Source organism: Pholis gunnellus (assembly GCF_910591455.1).
Source record: "Pholis gunnellus genome assembly, chromosome: 14".
NCBI lineage: Eukaryota > Metazoa > Chordata > Actinopteri > Perciformes > Pholidae > Pholis > Pholis gunnellus.
This window is the reverse complement of record NC_136541.1, coordinates 3945829-3968000: the sequence shown is the minus strand read 5'-3', so window position 1 is coordinate 3968000 and position 22172 is coordinate 3945829. Positions and strand designations below refer to the sequence as shown.

The window sequence follows — 22172 nt, the reverse complement described above, 5'->3', positions numbered from 1 at the left end:
GTTCTTTCATGTTACAACGGAAACAAATGAATAAATAAGTATGATAGAAAGAGAGGAGTAAAAAATAAAGTGTAAAATGAATCCCTTCTGTATAAAAAGTCTCAGAGTCTCTCGACCAGTATAGCTGCCAGACTGCAGTAGAAATGTGCTCATGGCGATGATTGGAGTGAGACTATGTTGACCAAAATTCTGTGGGAGCACGCTGGAGAAAAATGTTTAATTCATGTGCTGACTGTCAACAATGTCCCGGTGGATGTGTGCGGGCTGCAAGGACTCTGACAATTGCTTTGCACATTTTCCCTTAAACCGACCTGTGAGGCTCTGCAGCCTCTAAAGCGTACACACCGTTCCTCCCCAGAAGCACTGCACGCTACAAAAAGACAGCAAACGAACCACCAAACACCAGAATCTCATCAAATACTGTGTGTCAGTGCCGCTCGGCGTCTGTAAACCCTCCCGTGTCATTAGTAGACGTTCAGAGGAACTGACGTAGTATAAAGAGCAGTCACTAAGTCGCTGAGGAGACTTGTTTGTCAGCGGTTTTGTTATTGAAACCTAACTCCCCTGTTTAGAGGGAAGTTTATTTCGAAAAAGACATCATGCATGTAACGTGGGTTCGTAGAGCGACGTAGTTTGAGGTTTAGGGCCACTGACCAGGTGTAAGGTACGAGTCAGGACTGAGAATGTGTTGCTTCCTTGGGGCCTAATTACAGTTCAAGCAAACATCCGTTCATTATCCTCATAGAAACATGAATCAGCCAAACGACTCCAGTCACGATTTCAGGCACCCTGATTAACTGAAATAAAGATGTTTGAATACTCTAAACCACAAAAAGAAATCAGTTTCACAAGAGTATTTACAACCTTTCCATATGACATACTGGCATTGGTTTGCCGTAAACTTCACTTCCACATTTACATTATTGAATATTTAAAAGGATATCAACACCTTATATGTCCAGCACTGTTTGTATCAATATATACAATATGTACAGAAAGAGAGAACACTGTGTATTGTAATCTGTAATCTGTTGAGCCACATTCTCCAGTGAAGTCTCTGAACGTGGCTCTGAGCGCAGCGTGAAGTCCTGAGGCGTGGCCGGCCTCCAGCTAGATGAAATACTCCTTTGGGTTCCCAGTGGAGACGTTCTGGGAGTCCGTCTGGTTGTTGAAAGGGAAATCTTGGCTGTCCTCCTGTTTGACTCCCTTCACTTCCTGGTTCCTGTACGTCTCTTTTCTGCGGTAGAGGAATCTGGCGGTTATCGCCAGGCCGGTCACAATCACGAAGATCACCACTGCTATGACGCCTGCAAGGTAGAGGACATTCACTCTGACATATTCAGACAATATGTTTGTTTCATTGGTCACCAGGAGACTGCTCAGCTCAGGTATCCCCGTGGCATGTTTATCTTAATTTAGCACTAACTCTGGAGGCACGAAGGAAAAGCTAAACAAAATCAAACGACTAATAATGTGTGAGCTTAGACTGTGAAGTCGGCACCAGGTGGACGCTGTGACCCCACTATAGAAGTCCAGGCTTTGCATTCTAACAAGACACTACATGTACACTGTTGGTGGAAGTCATTGTGCTAAGCTAGGCTAAACAGTAACAATCTCTCTCCTAAATGTACAGTCATAAATATATCTAAGTCTATTTCTGATTTTCCAAATCGAAGCCTTTTCATATTTCTTTCCAACAGGTGGAGAAAGGTTTAGCCAGATGAGACAACAAACAGTTTATCAAAGAACGGTTTGTTGTTCTCTTCTTTTAATTATTTAATTTAATTTAATGTAGTCCTATTTAGAACATGATGTAGTGCTGCACTTCAGCCGAAATAATAACGATTCTTATTATCAGGGCCGGAAAACATCTGAATATTATACACCATTTCTGCTAATAGATCCCCCGACATGCTACACACTGTTCTTTTAAGTGACATTTTGAATGCAGGGCTTTTACTTGTAATGGAGTATTTACGCACTGTGCTATTTGTACTTTTACATCATTTATTTAAATACTTCTTGTGCGTTCATCTCTCTGAATCCTGGAACGCCGTGTTTCTTGCTGACTGGCAACGCTGACTTTCTGGGGAATGAATCTCTCTCAGTAGACTTTGGTCACATCGCTTTGTGAAGCCGCTGTGATTATTTCTGCCTCCGTCTCCGTCTCCCCCGGGTCTGTGAGCTCTTCTGCCCCGCGGTCGGGTTTGTCCCTCTAATCTGAACTTCCAACGCACGGCGAACAGACTTTCACATCTTCAGCCTCTGCTGAACCCTTCTGTTCAGCACATTTCATTATCCGGAGAAAAGTTTCATTTAATTGCAATTTAAAAAAAAAAAAAACAGCCAAAATCAATTTCGCACCATATTGCTTTGGTTTGCATTTGAAGATAACAGTGTGAAAGTTTCTCCATCAGCAAGTCGTGTCAGCGGAGGTTTAATTACTTCAGCTGTCCTTTGTGCACTGAGACACAGAGTCACAGAGATTTAACGGACACTTTTCAATGATTTTTGACTCTCTCACTTTTTTATATCTAAGCTCATCAATCGTCACTTTGAATCTTTCTGACCGGGCAGAAAATGTATCAAAAACCTTTTAACTTTCGATGGAATTTGCTGCCCGTCACATCACCTTTGCTGTCTTTCAGAAGAAAACTGCTCATCAATTAAATATTGAGTGTAATCTCTGACTCTGATAGTTAAAAGAAGTCCGGCACAAACATAGTGGGGAAAAAGAAGTGAAACAGGTTCCAGTACCTCCGATCAGAGCCGAGTCGGTCCGGATGGCATTGACTAAAGGTTGACCTGAACCCACTGAACCAGACTGGTCTACAGCAGAGACAGAGAAAGGCAGAGGAAATGAAAGAATGAAAAAAGAGGGAAATAGGGCACCGGGAGAGAAAAGAGAGAGAAAGAGAGACATTCAGAGACAACATCAGAGCATCAGCATTCAGAGCCGAGAGGGAGTACAGCAGCAGCTCTCCAAAGGACTCTAATAAAGCAACGTGGAGCTGGATGAACACGAGACCAGAGGAAAGACACTGGAAACTCCCCACCGTGTTCCAAGTTAATTATCTCATCAAGCACATTGTCATGATTCTCCTCAACAAGGTGTACATACTTAATGAGCCCATTACACAGTTTGAAACAGCAGCTCCGAACCAAGAATAGATGCACAGAGAAGCAAAGAGGGGAACAAGTAGAACAGTCACAGACGTCTATGCATACATCCCTGTCAGTGGCCAAGTTCAAGAACTCATTTTAGTTTTTATTTTTGTCAGCTGACCCACGACTACACATGTACTGCAATATGATGTAAAGAAAATGGTGAGCAATTATTTGGCAACTAGGGGAAAAGAGAAGAAGAGTGAGGAGACAATAACATCCTCTGAATAACCACAATGCACTGCTGTGAACGACCACGGGTGACTCGAGGGAGCATAATCTTGCATTCATTCTTTTTTTTTTTTTAATTAAACAATTTCACAGCTATGGCTGAATTAACCTTGGGGAGTCCAGGGGCAAACATTCACAGTAGAGGACCCTCTACCTAGGGCTGCACAATTAATCGAATTTTAATCGCGATCATTTGTGAATAATCGTGATAAATAATCGGGATCTCAATATTGTTCAAAATAATCGCGATTGCAGCCCTACCTCTACCCCTACTGGTCAATGCAACAGTTAAATCCAAGGGATAGTTTTCAAATTCCTTACAACCGTTTAAACCCAAAGCTCCCCTCACACTATAATACCTTAAAACAATCAATAGTACATTAAATGTTTGTCCAGTAAACCTGACTCCTCCCCCCTCCTACCTGACAGGTGGTGTGTGTTCTCTGCCGCGTAGGGATTGGCCGAAGCCGAGGAGCCGCAGTTGGACTGGACTAAAGGTCCAGTGATGACGACGGGGCTGGTGTGCGGGTGGAGCAGAGCAGCTTTCAGAGGGCTGATGGAGTTAAAGTGGACCACCGAGAGACAACCGGTAAAACCGAGAGACGCCAACCGGGACAGCTCTGGATCCATCTCATCGGACTCTGGAGACAGAAGAGTTTGAAAGTTGAAATAACAATGTGAAACAAATGGTTCCTGGTAATGATTAAATCGTAAAACATGATTTAATCATCCTAAAATTGGATATTACGACCTTTTTTAAATGTCAATTCTGCCACGTGTTTCAAGAGACAATAGACGACTGCTCTGGAAGAAGGGAAACAGTAGAGGTTGTTAATTATTTCTTTCAAAGAATAGTTTGTCCTTTTGGGAAATACGCTTATAGAGGCAGATGAGAAGATTGATGCTATTTGTAAGACATGAAACAGCCAGATCTGTTCAAATGAAACAAAATGCACAATCAGCACGTCTGAAACTCACTAACGAACATGCTATATCTCATTTGTTTAATCACAAAACGTGTAAAAACTACATGTTTGTGGTTTTACGGGTGCTGATTGTAGCGTAGTATCGATCTCCTCGTCCAACTCTTGGCAAGAAATATGTCTGAAAATGTTGAACTATATCTTTAATACGGGTGCTTCATTTATTCTAGACACTCATTTCTACATTCATCCAAAAACGAGGAACATTTTTGATGAAAACAAGTGGAGATATTTCCTCCCGAGGGCAGACTCTGCTCCTAAAAGTAGAACAAAGAGAATTTTAAATGAAAGGTTGTTTTATTCCAATGTGGTTTTCAGAGCACAGGTTAATTAACTGGAACCCTCGAGTGTTAAACAACGAGATCGGAAATCAGATTGTATTTATTCTATACTAGTGAATTAACTTTTAACCTTTCGTTTAGAGGCTCACACAATCAAGACATACACTGACGGGCTCATTGACTCTGCCTCACGTTCCCCTGTTATCAGAGCAGGACAATGGTGGCAGCACATTGACTCTAATGATCAGCGCGCACACACACACACACACACACACACACCCTCATTGCAGCTGACAGACTGTCAATAGTTCAGCTTCCAGTCTGCATCAATCGCTCCTCGAGACAGATGTGCACTTTCACCTCCAATCTGTTTACTTTATGGACTTAAATCCCTTCATCATTCACCTCCACTCCTTCACAGCAGCTGTGAGCGCCGGCGTTACCGCCGTAACCGGCTGCGTCAGTGTCTGTTCAGATGACTGAGAGGTGACACGTCTGTATGTTGATGAGAGCAGCAGGAAACATTACTGCCGCCTGTAAGCTCCCCTCAGCAGAAACACTCTTCACTCCATCACCCCCCCCCCCATCTGTCTCTCTGTATTCCTTCCGGGTCCATTAGTGAGGCTGATGGATGACGGGGTTGGCAGGAAACGACAGAAAATCCACTTTCCTGCTGCTTTTCTGATCCCGATCTGACAGAGAGGAGCACCGGTCACATGCTGACATGACGGGGTTAAAACACACCGAGCTGAGTTACAGCATCCTGGAGCTTCACATCCCAAAAAAGAGATCTTGGAGATAAAGTATTAGCTTCTCCATAAGATAGATGGTGGCCGTATTTGATATGACACATTCATTTTGTACTATTTGATTTGGATTATTTAACAATAGATTTGGACACATACGGGTGTTTAAAGCCAGAGACTAACGACCGACGTTGTGAAATAAAGCTGCCAATGACTAATGAAATGTAATCATTTGTCCCAGACTGCAAGTATTTACATGTCTCAGCACCGGCAGAGAAGAAATACCAGGAAACTAAAAATAAAGAATATCTAAGTAACACATATTCATGCATGTGTGCAACTCATTGAAAATCTTCTGAAAGTCTTCAAAAACATCAATAGATGAATAACTAAAGCTTATATTTTTTCATTTAGCGTGTCACACTAACACACTGATGCATTCTTCCTTTCTAGTAAAACGCCACAAACTAAACACAGAAATCATAATCAGAACACTTCTAGATGGTTTGTGGCGATTCTCTGATGTTACTCGACGCACGCCTCTGATGGAAGCTGTTTCTAAAAGCCAGCGTGTTTCCTTCTACATTGACAGTTTGTTGTGTGTGTGTCTTAACAGACAGCTGTGGCTGCAGCCTGTGGCCTCTCAGCCCCTGATGTTATTAACAGCTTATATCTCAGTCCGTCTCTGATGGAGCCGGTTTAAAGAGAACATGAATAAGTCATGGCGGAGCCAATTACTGTCTGACCCCCCCGACTCTGTTGCAGGTGGCTGTCCAGGACTACACGCAGCGTGGATGTGGTTCTACTCTCCCACAGGGGGAGGTTTTCCTTTACAGGCTCGACATCTGTGCAGGTGATTTACAGGAAGACATGCTCCTGGTTTAACTTGACCCTGCACTCATTTACTGGTGCTGAACATCTCCCCACGACATGTTTCTCTCTCTTTCTCTCTGTTTATGATTATGATTTATGCAGTGGAAGGCTATCAATTATTTTTAAGTTATCAAACTAATCAATTATGCATCAAGATCTTCCGGATTTGTTTTGACAGCTAAAATGAAACCTGCATAATTAGAGTAAGATATGCACAAAGATGAGGAAGCAAACGAGCATTTCATAAAAAGGGATTGCGTTAATATTTTGCTTTGTAGATTTACCTGATTTTTACCAATTTAACAAATATGAACACTGAAGAATTACCTGATTTATTTCAATACAATGTTATTATTGTGTTTTATAACTACAAATTATAAAAATAAAATGTCTGCAGCACTAAATAGTGGACTAAATGAATGACTCTGGACATGACGTGCTGCCTCGTCTGCTGTAGCCACTGAATGAGTGTACGGTCTATTAGCAACAGCAATCTCTTTTCCGTCTTGAGTAGCAGTAATCTGTGTGGTTTTAGATTACAGATAACAGAAGAAGAGTTCCTGCAGCACCTGAGCTGTCCTGCTCAGACTGTGAACCTTGTGAATTGGAATACAAACGTAGTAGAACGCTAACCCTTCACGGTAAAGTAGTTCTTACATTTTGCCTCCAACGTCTTAAGATAACTTGCATAATATTCCCATTTGGAAGTATGTTTCTCTAAATATTCCGACACTGAGTGTCAGATAAAGTCAAAAATTTAAACGGGATAGTTTGGGTGGTTTGAAGTGGGGTTGAATGAGGTACTTATACACAGTCAGTGTGTTACTTACAGTAGATGGCAGTCAGCACGCAGTACCGGCACGGGAGTAGAGCTACACTTTTACTGTTCATGGAGTGCAGAAGTTTGCCTTCAGGGCTTTCTGTCAGACAGTCCTTAGGTTTAGGCAAGTTTAGAGAAAGATCATAGTTTGGGTTAAAATAAACTCTTTCTGGCAGAAAGCCCTGAAGGCAAACTTCTCCCAATGTGCCAACAGAGTCTGGTGGCTTTGAGGAGAAGATATATAAGTTTGACTTTTCAGTTCAGTTCCCCATCGGAAAGGGTTGTCTGACCGAAAGATAAAGCGGTTCAAATATTTGGAATAATAGCACACACATGAACTGATATTGATTTAATAGTTGGATTGTTCTTATAGGTGTCTAAACTAGTCATTGCTTTGTTCCCGTCTGCCTCTCCACACTGGGGGCGTGCCGTAGGTAATCAACTCTACGGATAAGTACATCATGCAACCACACTTCAAAAACAAACTATCACTTCAAAGCTGTTCAAATAAGTGTAAGTCCTAATGCTCTCCTATTAAAAAGACATCGCCTCTGCTTTTACTGCCTCCTCACTTACCGTGCACTCTGCCCAACACCAGCGACTTGATGGCGTTGAATTCTCCGTCAGATGTCAGGTTGAAGTCTTCTCTCGGACTTTGGTCGATCTGAAAGAGAACAATTGTTTCCTGAATTTGCATTTGATGACTCGTGGCAGTAGATACCTTACATGCAAAGATGAAACCTCAGCCTGAGGATGGCAGGAAAACGTTCACTAAGAGTTCAGCCTGTGGGGAGCGTCTGTGCTCCACAAACATTAGGATTGATAATTCGGGGACCAAAACGCACCCAATTTTATGTTTATCTGTTGTAAATACTTACTAAACTGTCACCATATCCCTTTAGGGCATGCTTTTAAATATATAATGATTTAGTATGATGGTAACTGATAACAGTGTGTATTAAATGTTTATATGCAGCTTTAAAAAAAGAAAACTAGAGGCACTGAAAGAGAAGCTGTCGGTGTTCTTTCGACCTGCCCACGCAAGTTCACACACGTTGTGTTGTAAAAACGCAGCTGCTGCTGACGTGTTGCTGCAGAGGCAGTCCCGTCTGCTCTCTGTTTGTACTGTGGTACAGTATCGTGATATTCATCTACATGAGAAAGCCCCCGTCAGCACTTTACTGCCGTGAATGCGGCGACGGCAGGGCAGCAGGGACAAACAACACATTAACAGAGCTCCACGTGAAATATGAAGCATTGTAATCATATCTGGATCTTCTGAATGTCTTATCTCGTTAACGACAGCCTCTCGTGATATACGAGGTTAACTTCATCTAACCAGCAGCCTCAGTGGATAATTATCAACACCCAGAGATAGAACAACAAGGTGACCTCGTCTTGCACGGGTGCAGCGGCCTGGTGTGTGAGGCTCCAGTGAAATATGAGGTGCAGCTCATGTAATGCAGCTGGAAGCAGATATAGACCGATTCAATGGAGTTCTATTGCTGGGTATCAACTTGGGTCCATGTTTACTTCCTGTCAGCTGATGTCATTCACGTACACGGTCGAGTTCATTTTTCATCAATGAGCTAAGTTAGCATTTGCACTTTGTTTAGCTAACGTTAGGTAGCATTATCTCTGTTGAGCGGTCCTACATTCATTTGGAGAAACCGTTTACGTTTGTAAGAAATAACACTCGTGAAGGTGTAAAAGAACCAGACAGGAAGCTGCAGTGTGATCATTTTACAGCCTTCCTTCTGTTATATTTTCAGGAAATAGACAGACTGACACACGTCTTGTGTAGACACACGTCCTCAGTCTAACAGAAGACATTTCTGATCTCCTTAGTCTATGAATAAAGTTTGTGCATTTCCTGTCTAAAACCTGCAACTAATATTTTTGATAGTATAACTGAATTGACACTGCATAATGTGAAATTGAGACCACTATCAATTAACGTAGAATCTGCAGCCTTAAAGAGATTTTAAGTGTCTTTAAGCTCATTGTTTCCTCTCATACAGCACAATCAATGTAAGGTTGGGTCTCCTGGCTCTCGCCAAACTCCACACAGAACACTGTAGCAGCTGTTTCCTGCAAATTAGCTCAGACAACCCAAGTTAATGCTCACTGCCCAGCACCAAACAGCAGACAGACAAAGAAAGTGTGTAGCTGGTGAAGTAAGTGGGACATGTTGAGCAGCAAGAGACCAAAGCGAAGCATAAAGGAGACTTACATTGATCAGAGGGCCATAAACGAGACACTAAAGGGATTCCCGTATGGCTCTGTGTCTGCTGTGTGTGTGTGTGCGTTAAGAGCAGATGAGGTGGTTTTACCTGCACAGACACAGAGTGTGTCCGTCTGCTGATGGTGACGGTGTGGAGTTGTCCGTCGGCCAGGCTCTTCACTCTGCTCCTCAACACTTCGGCATCTCTGCTGCTGTCCAGCTTGTATCTCACCTCCAGCATATCTTCACACACAAACGCACATCAAACCACGGGGTTACGTTTTAGCTCTCACAAAAAAGGAAAACTAATTTAAAACATAATCATCATTTAAAAACGGACTAAGTTCAAGAGGAAGTTTATTGTTTTCCTGAAAATGGCCTCGTCCTTTAATCTTAACACCTATTTAATCCGTCAAAGATTTATCTGAACAATTTAAAGAAGCGATTTCTCTATTAATTGATATTTCTATATTAACAGGATAAGGTCTAATTCCATATCAAAACTAATCTAATTAAGTCAAATTAATTATGTTAATATTAAGAATGTAAAGTGCAGATTTAACAAAAGAATTCAACTAAAAATATAGTTATTTTACAGCATGCACTATATTAGTGTGAATAAAACAAATCATATATGAAAGTCTCTCTGATGAAGGACTGTGAGGGAATAATTGGTTGTTGTCGGAGGACCTCCGGCTACCTGCTGCTGCTCTGATAACACTTTAATGCTGGAGAAGATGCCCGAGGTTGTGTTGGGGCGAGGAGGTGTAATTGCAGTCGAGGGTGAAAAGGAATGAGCCCTCTCCAGGCAAATAAGAGAAAGCTCTCAGGGATTTAATTGGACACTTCAGTTTAAGTGCATTTACCTGACGACTCCACGGTCAGCATGAAACCTTAATGCCCTGCTGTCCATCAGCTTTCTCTGAGTCATTAACACCGGGAAAAAAATCCATTTGCAGCTAATCTGCCAGCAAAGTGCCAATTTTATTGGACTACTGGATGCTGAAAATGTAATTTTAAATTCAAAGTGCCTCCTACTTCTCTTGAAAGCCAAACTCACAACATCATTATTTCACACCAAAGTTTATAAAACACATCAGCAAGTTTTCTGCTTTTATATTCAGCAGCACACTGACCTGCCAAACGTTACCAGCCCACCAAACCATTATTCTCTCAGCATCATAAGGAGCTTTTTTCCTATCTTTATTCAAGAACGTGATTTTTAAATTTCAGAGCATGACTTATTGAATTCACGTTGAGATCAAGGCTTTCCCTCAGAGCCCTGTATGTGTTTATGTCTTTCCTGTGCTCCAGCTCCAGCTCCTCCAGCCCTTCTCCTCACTCACACTGCTTCTGTGTGCTTGGGAACCTTCTGCTCCCGGATTTCTCTGCTCTCTGTCTTTTTTGTGCAATAACCCTGTCAAAATTAAATTCCCCAACCAAGAGAATGCCTGGTGTAGTGTTGACCGATGAAATGATCTCGGCCTCGTTGAGTGTCTCTGATGGGCGGTTACTCTTTAACCTGCATCATCCACTTCCGTCCTCCAAGGCTTTCTTTATATTCTTTTCTTTACCACTTTTGTAAAGAAACATAATAAATCATACAGTTATATAAAGGACAGTTAATATGTATACTAGGGCGATATAATAGCTAGACCGGCCTCCTGTCAGCGTGCTAGAGGGGGAACTAACAGTGGTGCCGTTTAGTGACGCATGTTACAGTTTGTGGCACAGATAAACCGCCGCATATACCACTGAGAATAATGTGATATACCGAAGCACCCAGACCGTCACTCACAAAAACAAAGCTAAGTGCTGCAGAGCTAAAGTTAACATTCAAGCTAATGTATGCTGAGCCTGATAATAGAGCACTTTCAACATGAGTGTGTTTAGTTCACACTTGGAAGGGAACTACAAGACTAAATTATAGCTACAGCGACATCCTTGTCAGCGTACGGCAAAATAAAGAAAGTTTGTAGCAGCCGTGTTGTAGTAGTAGACAAAGTATAGCAGCTGGTATGCTATCATTTTATTCCAAAAGTTGTAAGAAAAGCCAGGGAAGTACATAATAAAGCCTCGGAGGGTTAAAGGGTAACCGCCCGCCAGGAACGCTCTAAAGCGAACACACCTGCAATGAGTCAGGGATCAAACATACAATTTGAGCAGAACTCCAAGTGCGAGCGGGGTCTATTTAAGTGTGTGGACGGGGTTCTGAGGGAGAACATTACAAAATGTATAAAGTGATACGCTCAAATTGAAGACCACGCTCTTGAATAAATATAGGACATTCAGCACCATGGTCTCAGTGATAAGACCAGTGAACTGCTTCTTCTTCTTATTCTTCAGCCTGAGACAAAATATAATAGCCAGACCGGCTGGATGGATTAAAAGGCAGTAGAGGCTGACGGGGTGAATCCAGGGAGAGGAAAGATCTGACAGACCTGATCTGGTAAAAGCTGCAGAGCAGAGGATGAGGGGGAGGAGGGAGGGAGGAAGAAGTAAAGGAAGAGAGGTCGATATCAGGAGAAAATGACATGAGTGAAAGGAAGAGGGGAGGAAAGGTAAGATGCCAACAGAGGAAACTAATTGAAAAAGGTTGAGGGAGGAAGACGAAGAGAGGTGAAGAGACTTGTAATCTCTGAGGTTTAACTAGAGGAACGTTGTATTGATGATAAAGGAGCAAGAAGCTTGTTGATAAAGAGGAGAAGAGGAAGCTTTATTACAAAACGTCTCATCCTCAAGTTTGAATAATCTCCTTCAAAAGTAATTCAAATAGATGAAACCCAACAAGGAGAACGAAACAAGACACTCCAGCTGAAGCGTAAACATCTGCCACGCAAACCAACTCCTTCAAAAATAAAAGCCTCGTCACCGTGCTTGTTGATGAGCAGGGCCAGGGACTCTCTGTAGTAGGAGCTGACGTAGAGCAGCAGAGCCGGACTCTGGTTGGTCCTGAAGCTCAGGGAGACGTTCTCTCCTCTCAGCGTCATGTCGTGGTAGATGGAGGACGGCAGGGCGCTGCTGTTCCGGCTCGACTGGTACGGCTCCTTGAAGGTGTAGCTGACGGTCGTCCCCGGCGGGAAGCTGGCCGACACCTCTGGAGAAAAGAATATATCTGACGTGTTACTATTGTGCAAAGCAATGGGACGATCAAGTGAAAAGATATCTTATAAAGATAACAACTTTCACCCAGATGGGACTTGAACCCACGATCCCAGGCTTAGGAGGCCAGCGCCGTATCCTTTAGGCCACTGGGGCCCTGGATGTGGGAGTCACACTAGCATTCAAACACTTATACATTTTAACACAGACCGTAGTAGCAGTTTCAAAACTGCTATATTCAACCACGTGTATGTCCGTGCTGCTGACATGCGGACGGTCCAGCCTTCACCGGGGCTTTATGGTTTATTTGACACATTGCATATTCATTCAAATGGTCACCAATAAAACACATTAGCTGTAATGCTGCTTTAGTCCCTGGACATAGACGCCCTAACGCCATCTTTTCAATTAGTAATTCACACGTTTTTTTTCAATTACTCATTTAATCTCAAAAAATGTAAAATAAATGATGACAAGTAGCCAACAGTAGTAGCATCAGTAGTGAGCAGAACCCAAAGAGATGACCAGAAGAAGATCGTCAAGAAACAGAAAAGCTGAAAATATTCTCACATTTGAGAATCTTAACCAGCTAATTTATTATTTATCACATTATATTTTTTGTTAAACCACATCATCAATTATTCGACTATCAAAATGATTAGATATCAACTTTTCCTTAACTGTTTAAGTGTCTTATTCATTCTTGGAGAATGTCAAGTGACACCCTCCTTAAGTTTTTAATACCACGTTAACTAAATCCTACTTTGAAAACCTTCAATTTTAAGGGCACAGTACAAAACAAACATATATTTAGACTATCTGTGCGGAGATACTTGACTTTAATTAACTTCCAAGGGAAGCGTCGGAGCGGCTCTGCATGTCTGATTAGTGAGCGAGAGAAATAAAAGATGTTGAAAAGAAGACAGTCTTCATAACTGTCGAGACTTCAGACTTCGTTTTTTAAAACTTAAACAACAACTCGCATACATTAAACTCATCCTCTGCATCTAATCCGTCCTCAGCATCGTAGGAGCAGCGGGCTGCTGTGAAGCATCCGGGGATGTGCGGACATGAAGGATTGAACCGGCGACCTTGTGATCGAAGGATAAACCCGCTCTCCTCCGCTGAGCCAGAGCCGCTCGCACAGCTACAGCTGTGACTCACAAAGACATTAAAAACACACCGGTGCTCTGACTGACTTGTAAAATTAAACCTTGCAAAAAACAAGATTATGTAAAAAAATAAATACTTATCAATATCTTTTATAATAACAATGAATCAAAACGTATAATACTCACAAACACCCATGGACTTATCACACGTCCTGCAGCTTTACAGAGCTTTTTAGGATTTCTTAACTCATTATTTAAGTCTTACGGCACGTTTACCGTACCGACTGTAACTTCCAGACACCCACAGATGGACTTCTGACGGCCCAAAAGTCAAAAAAATGCCCCGTTGGACTGAAAGCCAATTTGTCCGACAGCCCGTTGCTTCAGAAAAACACACTCTTACACACACACTTCCTATAGTTAGAGAGATTCATGGCCTCCTAATGTTTTTACTCCGGTTGATTGGAAGCGTCCGTATGGCTGAATCTGCCGTGGAGCTTTGTTCTCACAAACAATCGCTCATGTGTGTCCATGAAGACATGAGTAGCTCGTTCTTTTCGGGGTTAAAGTCCTCACTACCGTCGTAATACCACGGCTGCATGGACCGCTACGTAATTACTCACAATAAGACTTAATTTACTCAATCTTAACTAGACTTGCGCAGCACTTTCAAGTGGAGAACTGTTTTGATTGCTCTGTCCGTGGTGCTGAATCTGCAGGGTTTTGCCCTTAATAGGCTTTCTGTGTCTGCTGGACAAGCGATTTTACTGTCGTAAACAAATTTCCAATGTCAGACTAAAGCTATTTAGTTTTACCTGAGTTGTGCATAGGGCGTTTATACCAAGGAGCAAGACTTGTAAAAAGCTTGAAAGCCACATGGAGCCAGAGTTCTTGTCTCGTCATCAATTTCTTCTAAAGAACGTGGCTGTCGATTAGAGGCGGTGTGCACACTGCTCCCTGCCTGTGGACCTGTATCACCCACCCCTCATCAATTGTTCTCTATTTTACTGATCGCTTATTTATTTTCTGTTTGCTTTCTCGTGTTAGAGCGAGAGAGAGAGGCGGACGCTCGTGAGACCAGACCAGAGCCCTCTATTGATAATAATAATGATTTCACAGCAATTGGCCTTCAGAGTAATGGTCATTTGTTTTTGGCTGTGGGACATTTTTGGAAGTACTGGGGTTTTCAGAATAATTGTCCGTTGGTCCAATGACAAAGCTAGTGACTATAGCTGGTGAAGAAAGTAAAGCATCTGTCAGCCAGAGAGACAGTTGGTTGAGACAAAAACAGGGCTAGAAGAAGGATGAATATTGGACTCACACTAATCAGGGCTGTTAGCTTGTTATGGATTTCTTCTGCCTTCAAGTGGCAAAAAACACAATGAATGCTGCTTTAATTACCTAAATGATTATGAGCCAACTGGTAGAGGCACTAACTTCAGCAGCCACAGGAAATCTCTACTTATGTGTGTGTGTGTATGTACCTGTATGGCAGAAGACTCCAGTGTAAGCCGACAGGCTGCAGTCACAGTGGAAGCCGTTGGCTCCCTCCACACAGCGGCCCTGGTTCTGGCAGAGCGAGCCGTAGCTGCTGCAGTGACCCGGGCAGCCGGCTCGAACCCCCGGGGTGATCTTCGCCCTCTCCTCCAGGTCCAGGGTGACGCCGTTCAGCTGCAGGGAGCGAATACATCCCCGAAAGCCCTTCTGCCTGGACGCTGTGCCTCCTGAAAACACATCATGACGTTAGCATTGCATTTTAGACATTTAACTAATGAGCCAAAGCCAGAGGCTCCCGGACCAAAGAGGTGACAAATCTTCCTGTCGTTCACCACGGATCTACTGTAACACACCAGTGCACTCCTTGTCCCAGCCCTTCTCTCTTTTCTGTGTATTTTCTTTCCCTCCTGTCTTCTCGAGCGAATCCACACGTCGCCTCTGCTCCCCCAGAAGCTCCAAACTGTCGAGACTCTTCTTATAAAATGACACAAAAGATGAAATGGCAACGAGGCAACAAGCTGCAGGTGGTAAAAACTGAATCGGGGACGTAAGTTTCATCAGCTGTCCGTCTGCCTGATGCCATGCCGGCTGCTCGCTGCTCGCCTGTCTAGTAACAGGACATGCAACATGCTCACTTTATTGTTCAATACTTCAGCTACAAAAGACTGAGCATTCTCCCCGATATGTAACACGGTCACCTATTGTTCGCACACTTCAATCGGGACAACCTCCCATTTCTGCAAAGATCACAGATTGAAACTCTTATTGTGTTCAGAGCACAAACTTGGCAGCTCTTTGCTCTCTGAGTTTGAAGCTGACAACTTCCTATTGTTCAGCGGCAGCGGCAGCTTTTCACACCAATACATCACAGAGCTCCGTTAGACTCTCTCCTCCAGGCCTCCTCCCTCTGCTCTGAGTTGACTCGTATGAATTATTGAACCGGCAAAAAAACCAACACAGGATATGAAACTTGCCTCAACATTTCCTCTGACAACACACAATGCAGAGTCATTTTTATCCTCATTAAGCCTCCTGAAAATCATTGTACATGCACTCTCTAATAACGTGACCTTACTTGATAGTGCTTCCACTTATGTAAATGCATTTTTGTAGCGTCATAATAAAAGTGTTACTAAAGTTATTACACCGTGTTTTCTGCGTAACAACTCAGAACACTTTTTAAACATTTTAAATGGCAGCCATCAGACACAGTTACCCAAAAGTCACCACACTTTAAAACCACGATAGCACTGCTACCTGAAGCATAAGATAACTGATGTCCATGTCAACGTGCACTACTCCTTGCACATGTGTAGTTTCGCCAAGAACTCCTTGCTGAACAAGAGCCAGAGCTGAGATTTTGGCAAAAGGATGGCCGCACCTCAAAATCTTGTAAAAGTCCTAATTCTCCTTTGTGATAATAGTCTGAACAAAAACACAAGATACTCAGGTTATTCACACTGTTAACAGTAACTCTGGAGGGGTGTGTTTCAATCTCTGACCCTTAAATAACTGTGCACAGTAATAAACGTTGGAGAACACAAGAGCTCTTCATCTTCTGTTTGAAAAACATACTTCACACAGGTTTAAAGACACTGATTCATAGAGTCAATACCTCTGAATCTTTATTTCTACAGCATTACTGTATTTTTCACCACTATAAATTCCCACTTCAAAGTGTCCTATATATGATAAACTAGCAGCAAATACAAGATCACTTTAAGTCAGGTGGTCGGATGTTACAATTCTCTACGGTGGTCGACTTCTCTCCTTAGATTTCTGAGGACGCAGGCTTGTACCTTTTTGGAGATATTAGATATCTAGATGCGTTGTGTTTCTTCTTGGTGATTCAACCGGAAAGAGTTTGCAACTCTGTAGTAAGAACAGAAGAAACCGTTGGCGTTTCTAGAGAGGTTAACATGGCATAGCATGTGTAAAAGTTGTGATCCAGCAGGAAACAAACACAGATCCCCGAGGACCACCTCTGATCAAAGCAACAACGCAGACGAAAGGAAAGGTTATTAGAGAGTAAACTCAGCGGGAAACAGGGAGGCTATCAGAGTGGTGAGGATTTTAACCACACGTCCTGCTGTTTCTTCAGCTACAACATGGATTACACGCTCTGCACATCAAATGGAGACAACTGCTTACAAGAAAACACTCAAAAGAGTGCAACAACGTGCAGATCAAAGATAACATCAAAGAATCCACACAGAAAAAGTTATCAGTGAGACCTTCAAGACTTCATATCAAACGGCACAACCTCTCGTGTCTCAACATGAGTTCTGCACACTTTGTACTAAAGCCCACGAGAACACACGGGAGTGGGGAAACAATTAGCATCAAAGTATTCATCAAAGGTGATGCATGTGAAGCCTCAACATCACGCATGAAAAGCAAAACGTGGACAGACTGAATCCAAAACTCCAGGAGCTGTGAGAGACTCGACCACATGTCCGACAGAACAGCCGCAGCTCGGAGAAGAGAATTTAAAGTCTCGGCGTGAAGTCACGAAATTCTGCAGATAAAAGATCTGAAACGATCGGAGAAGTGAAGCGCGCGAGACAGAGACCACACAAATCTAAAAGACAGTGTGTGGACAGTACAGTGTGCTGTGCATCAAGTAGTATAAAATACACAGCTCACTATTTACTCAGAATGTCTACTGTGAAATGAAGGATTTCTGAAGTTGAAATCAAAAGACACATCAAAGGAAAGATGCCTGCAAAAAAAACGTTGTATCTACTCTACTACTATTTTTTTGAACCACAGATTTTACATTGATAATATGGTTGTGAACCAGTGGTTATTGCTGAGCATAATTATTCTCTTATTATCTGTAAGATAACACGTAGACACTCCCAATGTGTCGTCAGGTCTGCATGCATGTTAGCAATGATTCAGGCACGATGTGACTTTATCTATTCTCATAATATACAAACCAGCCTTAATACAAGTTAGAAAATCTGGCCTGAATGCTAAAAAATCATGACAATAATAACATATAAAAGTGACAATATAATACTTAATAATACAGCTTTTGTTTTCTAAATCTTATTGTTTTCTGCCAGCCTGTCCCAGTCCAAACTCTCTGCTGTAGATAACATAGTGCTAATAGTTACTAAATAAACGACGCCACTGAACTGTGTTTTGTGCCACTGCAAAGAGGACGAGAGGAAAAACAAAAGAACTCCAGTCAACACAGCTTACATCATACACGGTACTACGGGAGGATCTGACGTCATTACTGCTGCGCTTCGAGGGGAAATGCGAAGCGCAGATCGAAGGAATCCTCAAACTCCTCGTACACGAGGACGCTTCGCCTGCACACAGCGGCAGAGAGGAGTAAACAGACCGACAGCAATGCGGCACAAATATACAAAGGCTTAACTCCCCAAACAAGGCAGAAATAATTGCTTCTAAACCTTCACAAAGGGAGTTATTTCTGCATGCATCGCTCAAGCTCACTCAAAATCGCTGCGTATGGGTTTTTAGCACCAACAATGCAAGCAGCAATAAAGGAATTGGAAAATGAACAATGGTGTGGATTATAAATACAAGCCAGGCAATAACACGGCGTATTAATCAAAACAATGGGACTCAGTGCCGTATAAAGCATGGCAGGATTATGGCTCATAAATACAGTGTGTACACTGAGATACGGCTCATGCGTTTATACAAACCAACACAGCGGCTTATAATTCAAACAATGGAACAGTTTGCTTTACAAATCGAGACTCATAAATACAACACGTGTGGTAGGATGGCTCATGAATTTAAGCAAGCCATTGCTGAGGCATGTGAATCCAAAATAAGTCAATACTTGTGTGCTCATGATTGAACATGTAAACAGCAATGCCGCGGAGCCAACGGTCACACAACATGGCCCCGTAAACCAAAATGAAATCACATCAAGATTTGATTCCTTCCGTGCTTCATGCTCTGTGGTGCTTCGAGAGAAATGCTAACCTCAGCGTGCTAACATGCTCACAACGCTGATGCCGACGTGTTGATATTACGAAGCTAACGTTCAGCATGTTCACCGTCTTTAGTTTAGTGTGTCAAATTAGCACAAAACATGAAGTGCAGCATTGGCTGATGGGGAAATCGTGTTTTGTATAATAAGAACTTTTATGTTTGATACTTTCTTGCAATAAAGTGCTGTTAAAAAGTGTGGGATTGCCACTGTTAGTGATTACTTACTAAGTTAAGGATCCGTTTTATGTAAATATTCATGAAAGGCCTAATCTGTTATTAAAGTACAAGCGATTCAAGCAGAAACAGGGTTGTTGTTGGTGTGTTCATGGCCTCTCACACAGTACTATAACACAGCACAGTGCTGCTGAAGGACACATTAGCAGCTACTTGGATCAAACCCGAACAGCTCGACCTCAATGCTGCTCCGTCCATCTATTACAAAACCAATCTGGGGATAAATATTAGCATTTTCATCCCGACACATATGAGATTTACTTCAGTCTACTGCACTGATAATTCAGAGGTAAACATATTCGGGTTCAGGCTGATATTCACCTAGATTTCCCCGCTGCCTTCATCCAATCTCATCACTGTTTGTTGGTTTGTTTTCCCCACACAGTGTGTGTTTACTGATATGAACTGACATACATAATATATGCAGAATGAAGATACCTGATAATAAATGTATTTTCATAGTTTTCCCCTGTAGCTCTGGTGAGAGGTCACATGCAGAATAACTGATGGAGGTGAGATGAACCGGGCTGCAGTGTTGATGGAGTTTGTGTTAGAGATTCTCAGCTCGCTGGTTAATTACAAGACCGCCTGAAGAATCATTTACAGGTTCAGCTTCATTTACAGATTATTTAAAGACCCTCAATGTACAAACAACTCTGTATATTACTGCTCCCTGATGCCTGCTTTGTTTACCAGACAAGATTATTATTCGTAGTCAGAAACCATCGACTCAGCACTTTCCTATCCGATAGTGCTGAGCAGCGGACGACATTTAGCCGATAGCAGTTAAGCACTTTGAAACATCATATTTCTTTACACTGTACGACTGTGGATGAAGAGGTAGTGGAAGCGCAGACTCAGCACCTTTTACATCCAACGCTGCCGATCAAACAACAGGATTTAGCTGATAACAGATCAGCCAAAGAAGAGGGAATATTTTTGGCGTTTTTTTGAGGCTCAACACCCTGTGCTACCTGATACCGATTCCTAAACGTTAGCTCCCTGATAGGTTTAGCTGTAGAGGGGGAGGATGAATTGCCAGATTGCCATCTTCCATATTTAGCACCGCTTGGTGGCTGTTTGAAACAGCTGTGATATTCAAAGGAGTTTGACCTTTTCTCCTCTGGAAAGCAAAAGCAGCAGCACCTGCACAAGTAATTAAGTACAAAAAAAATCCTCACTGTCTATATCTTTGCCTGCAATTACGCTGTGCACGCAAAGTAGTTGTTGCAAAACTCATAATGACAACAGTGACAGTCAGAGCTCTATTAGAGCTGACACATTCTGCTAATTGGTATTGAAATTAACATGACTTCATTGTTATGCACAGAACGCTGCTGCCTGCTGGCGCATCAATCACAAACACAGAAAACAATGGCAGTTTGAAGAAGGAAAGAGGAAAATCTGTCACAACTGGACGCAGAAAATCACATAATAAACTAGAGAAAAGAGAAGATATTGTGTGAGAAGATACACTGGAGTGTATATTGTGTATTTACATCAAAGAAGTGACTGTGTGTGTGTGTGTGTGGGAGAGATATTAGAATAAGAGAATGTCAAGGTCACCCGTGCTGCTACTAATGAGGGAGCTGGTCACATCTTTCTCATCCTCACCTATGAACAGCTGGCTGTTGAGCTGCAGGTGGAGGTGTCCGTCAGCAGGAGCCTCCTGCGTGGCGACAGGAAGTCCATCCAAACGAAGCGACGCCTCCTTGACGTTCCGCTCGGCTCGGACTCGATGCCACCGGTTGTCGTTCAGGGCGACGCTCGACTCCACGCGAACCTCCAGCGGCCCGTTACCGACGTCGAAGGAGAAAACCACCTGAGTGGAGGCTGATAGAGGGGAGGGGGGGGGGGGGGGGGGACAGTAAAAAGGAGACAGATGAGACAGGAAGGGGGAGTCAGAGGTAAAAGTGTGATTTATAGAAAGGACGGCGACGAAGGGGAAACAAAAAAAGAGAGGAATGAACAGAAAAGAAAAATAATTATGGGTAGATCATCCGGCCAGTAGACTATTTAACTTATTAGCAGAATTAACAAATGAAACAACACATTGAGATACATGTGTCTGTCAGAGGAAATGTTTAAAGTCATCTCACAGCTGGAGATTCAGACTACATGGAGACTGATATATCAGTCGCTTCATACAAGCCTTTTCATTATTATGGTCTTGTGGAGGTTCTTCAACTTTATTATCATGCTGAAGGAAATTTGATTTGCAGACCAGCATTAAACTTGCACGTAACAGGAATATACTGACGACAATATCAAATTACATCTTTACAACATTTGCATGTGTTGAAGTGAGAAGAACTGTATTAAAATCCTGCCTCACTCTGCCTCAGCAACAGGTATTAACTGCGAAAAAAAACTTCCCACCTTCTCTCTTGAAATAAAGTTGATTTATTTATTTTGCTAATTTATAGTAATTTGCAGCTGAGGGATTTAAACCTTTGTGAACGTTTAAAGTTTAACACCAATTACCTTGTTAACACAGAATAAACTACAGCTCCCGTGAAATAGTGCGGGTACTTACATCAACGTAATTTGGTTTCACCCATATCCCATAAAATACACTGATGCTATCTTCTAAAGTCAGTTTTTCCAACGTTGTAGCTTTAATCTCTGCTGTCTGAACACTTCTCCAGCGTCGGCTCCTCTCTCCTGCTGTGATTACAGACATGACGGACTCCTCGACTCCTCGACTCCCCCGTGGACTCGCTTCTTTTGACGACCCGTGACATTTGGCCCCAAAACATGTAGGGTTTGTGCGAAATGGTGTTCCGTAAAAGGGCAGCTAAAAAACATTATGTTAAGTAAACGACAATATTAGATCGTCTGTCAAAACTTCCCCGTCCTTATTTAGACCTGTGAGGTGAGCCACACAACATCGTGCTGAGAAAGTCTCTGCTCCAAGGCTTTATTT

General features: G+C 42.5%; 1 protein-coding gene across 1 annotated transcript in view; it reads right to left on the bottom strand.

Annotated features, from left to right (window-relative positions):
• Positions 1-1110: 1110 nt before the first annotated feature.
• Positions 1111-22172, bottom strand: part of LOC306706296 (contactin-associated protein-like 4) — a gene marked incomplete at both ends in the record, with an annotated part of 90619 nt that continues 69557 nt past the window's right edge. The window contains 8 exons of the mRNA XM_079173309.1: positions 1111-1307; positions 2758-2829; positions 3819-4037; positions 7676-7763; positions 9433-9566; positions 12196-12420; positions 15022-15261; positions 20861-21079. Coding sequence (XP_079029435.1) covers positions 1111-1307; positions 2758-2829; positions 3819-4037; positions 7676-7763; positions 9433-9566; positions 12196-12420; positions 15022-15261; positions 20861-21079 — 1394 coding nt within the window. The remainder of the gene's footprint in view (positions 1308-2757; positions 2830-3818; positions 4038-7675; positions 7764-9432; positions 9567-12195; positions 12421-15021; positions 15262-20860; positions 21080-22172) is intronic.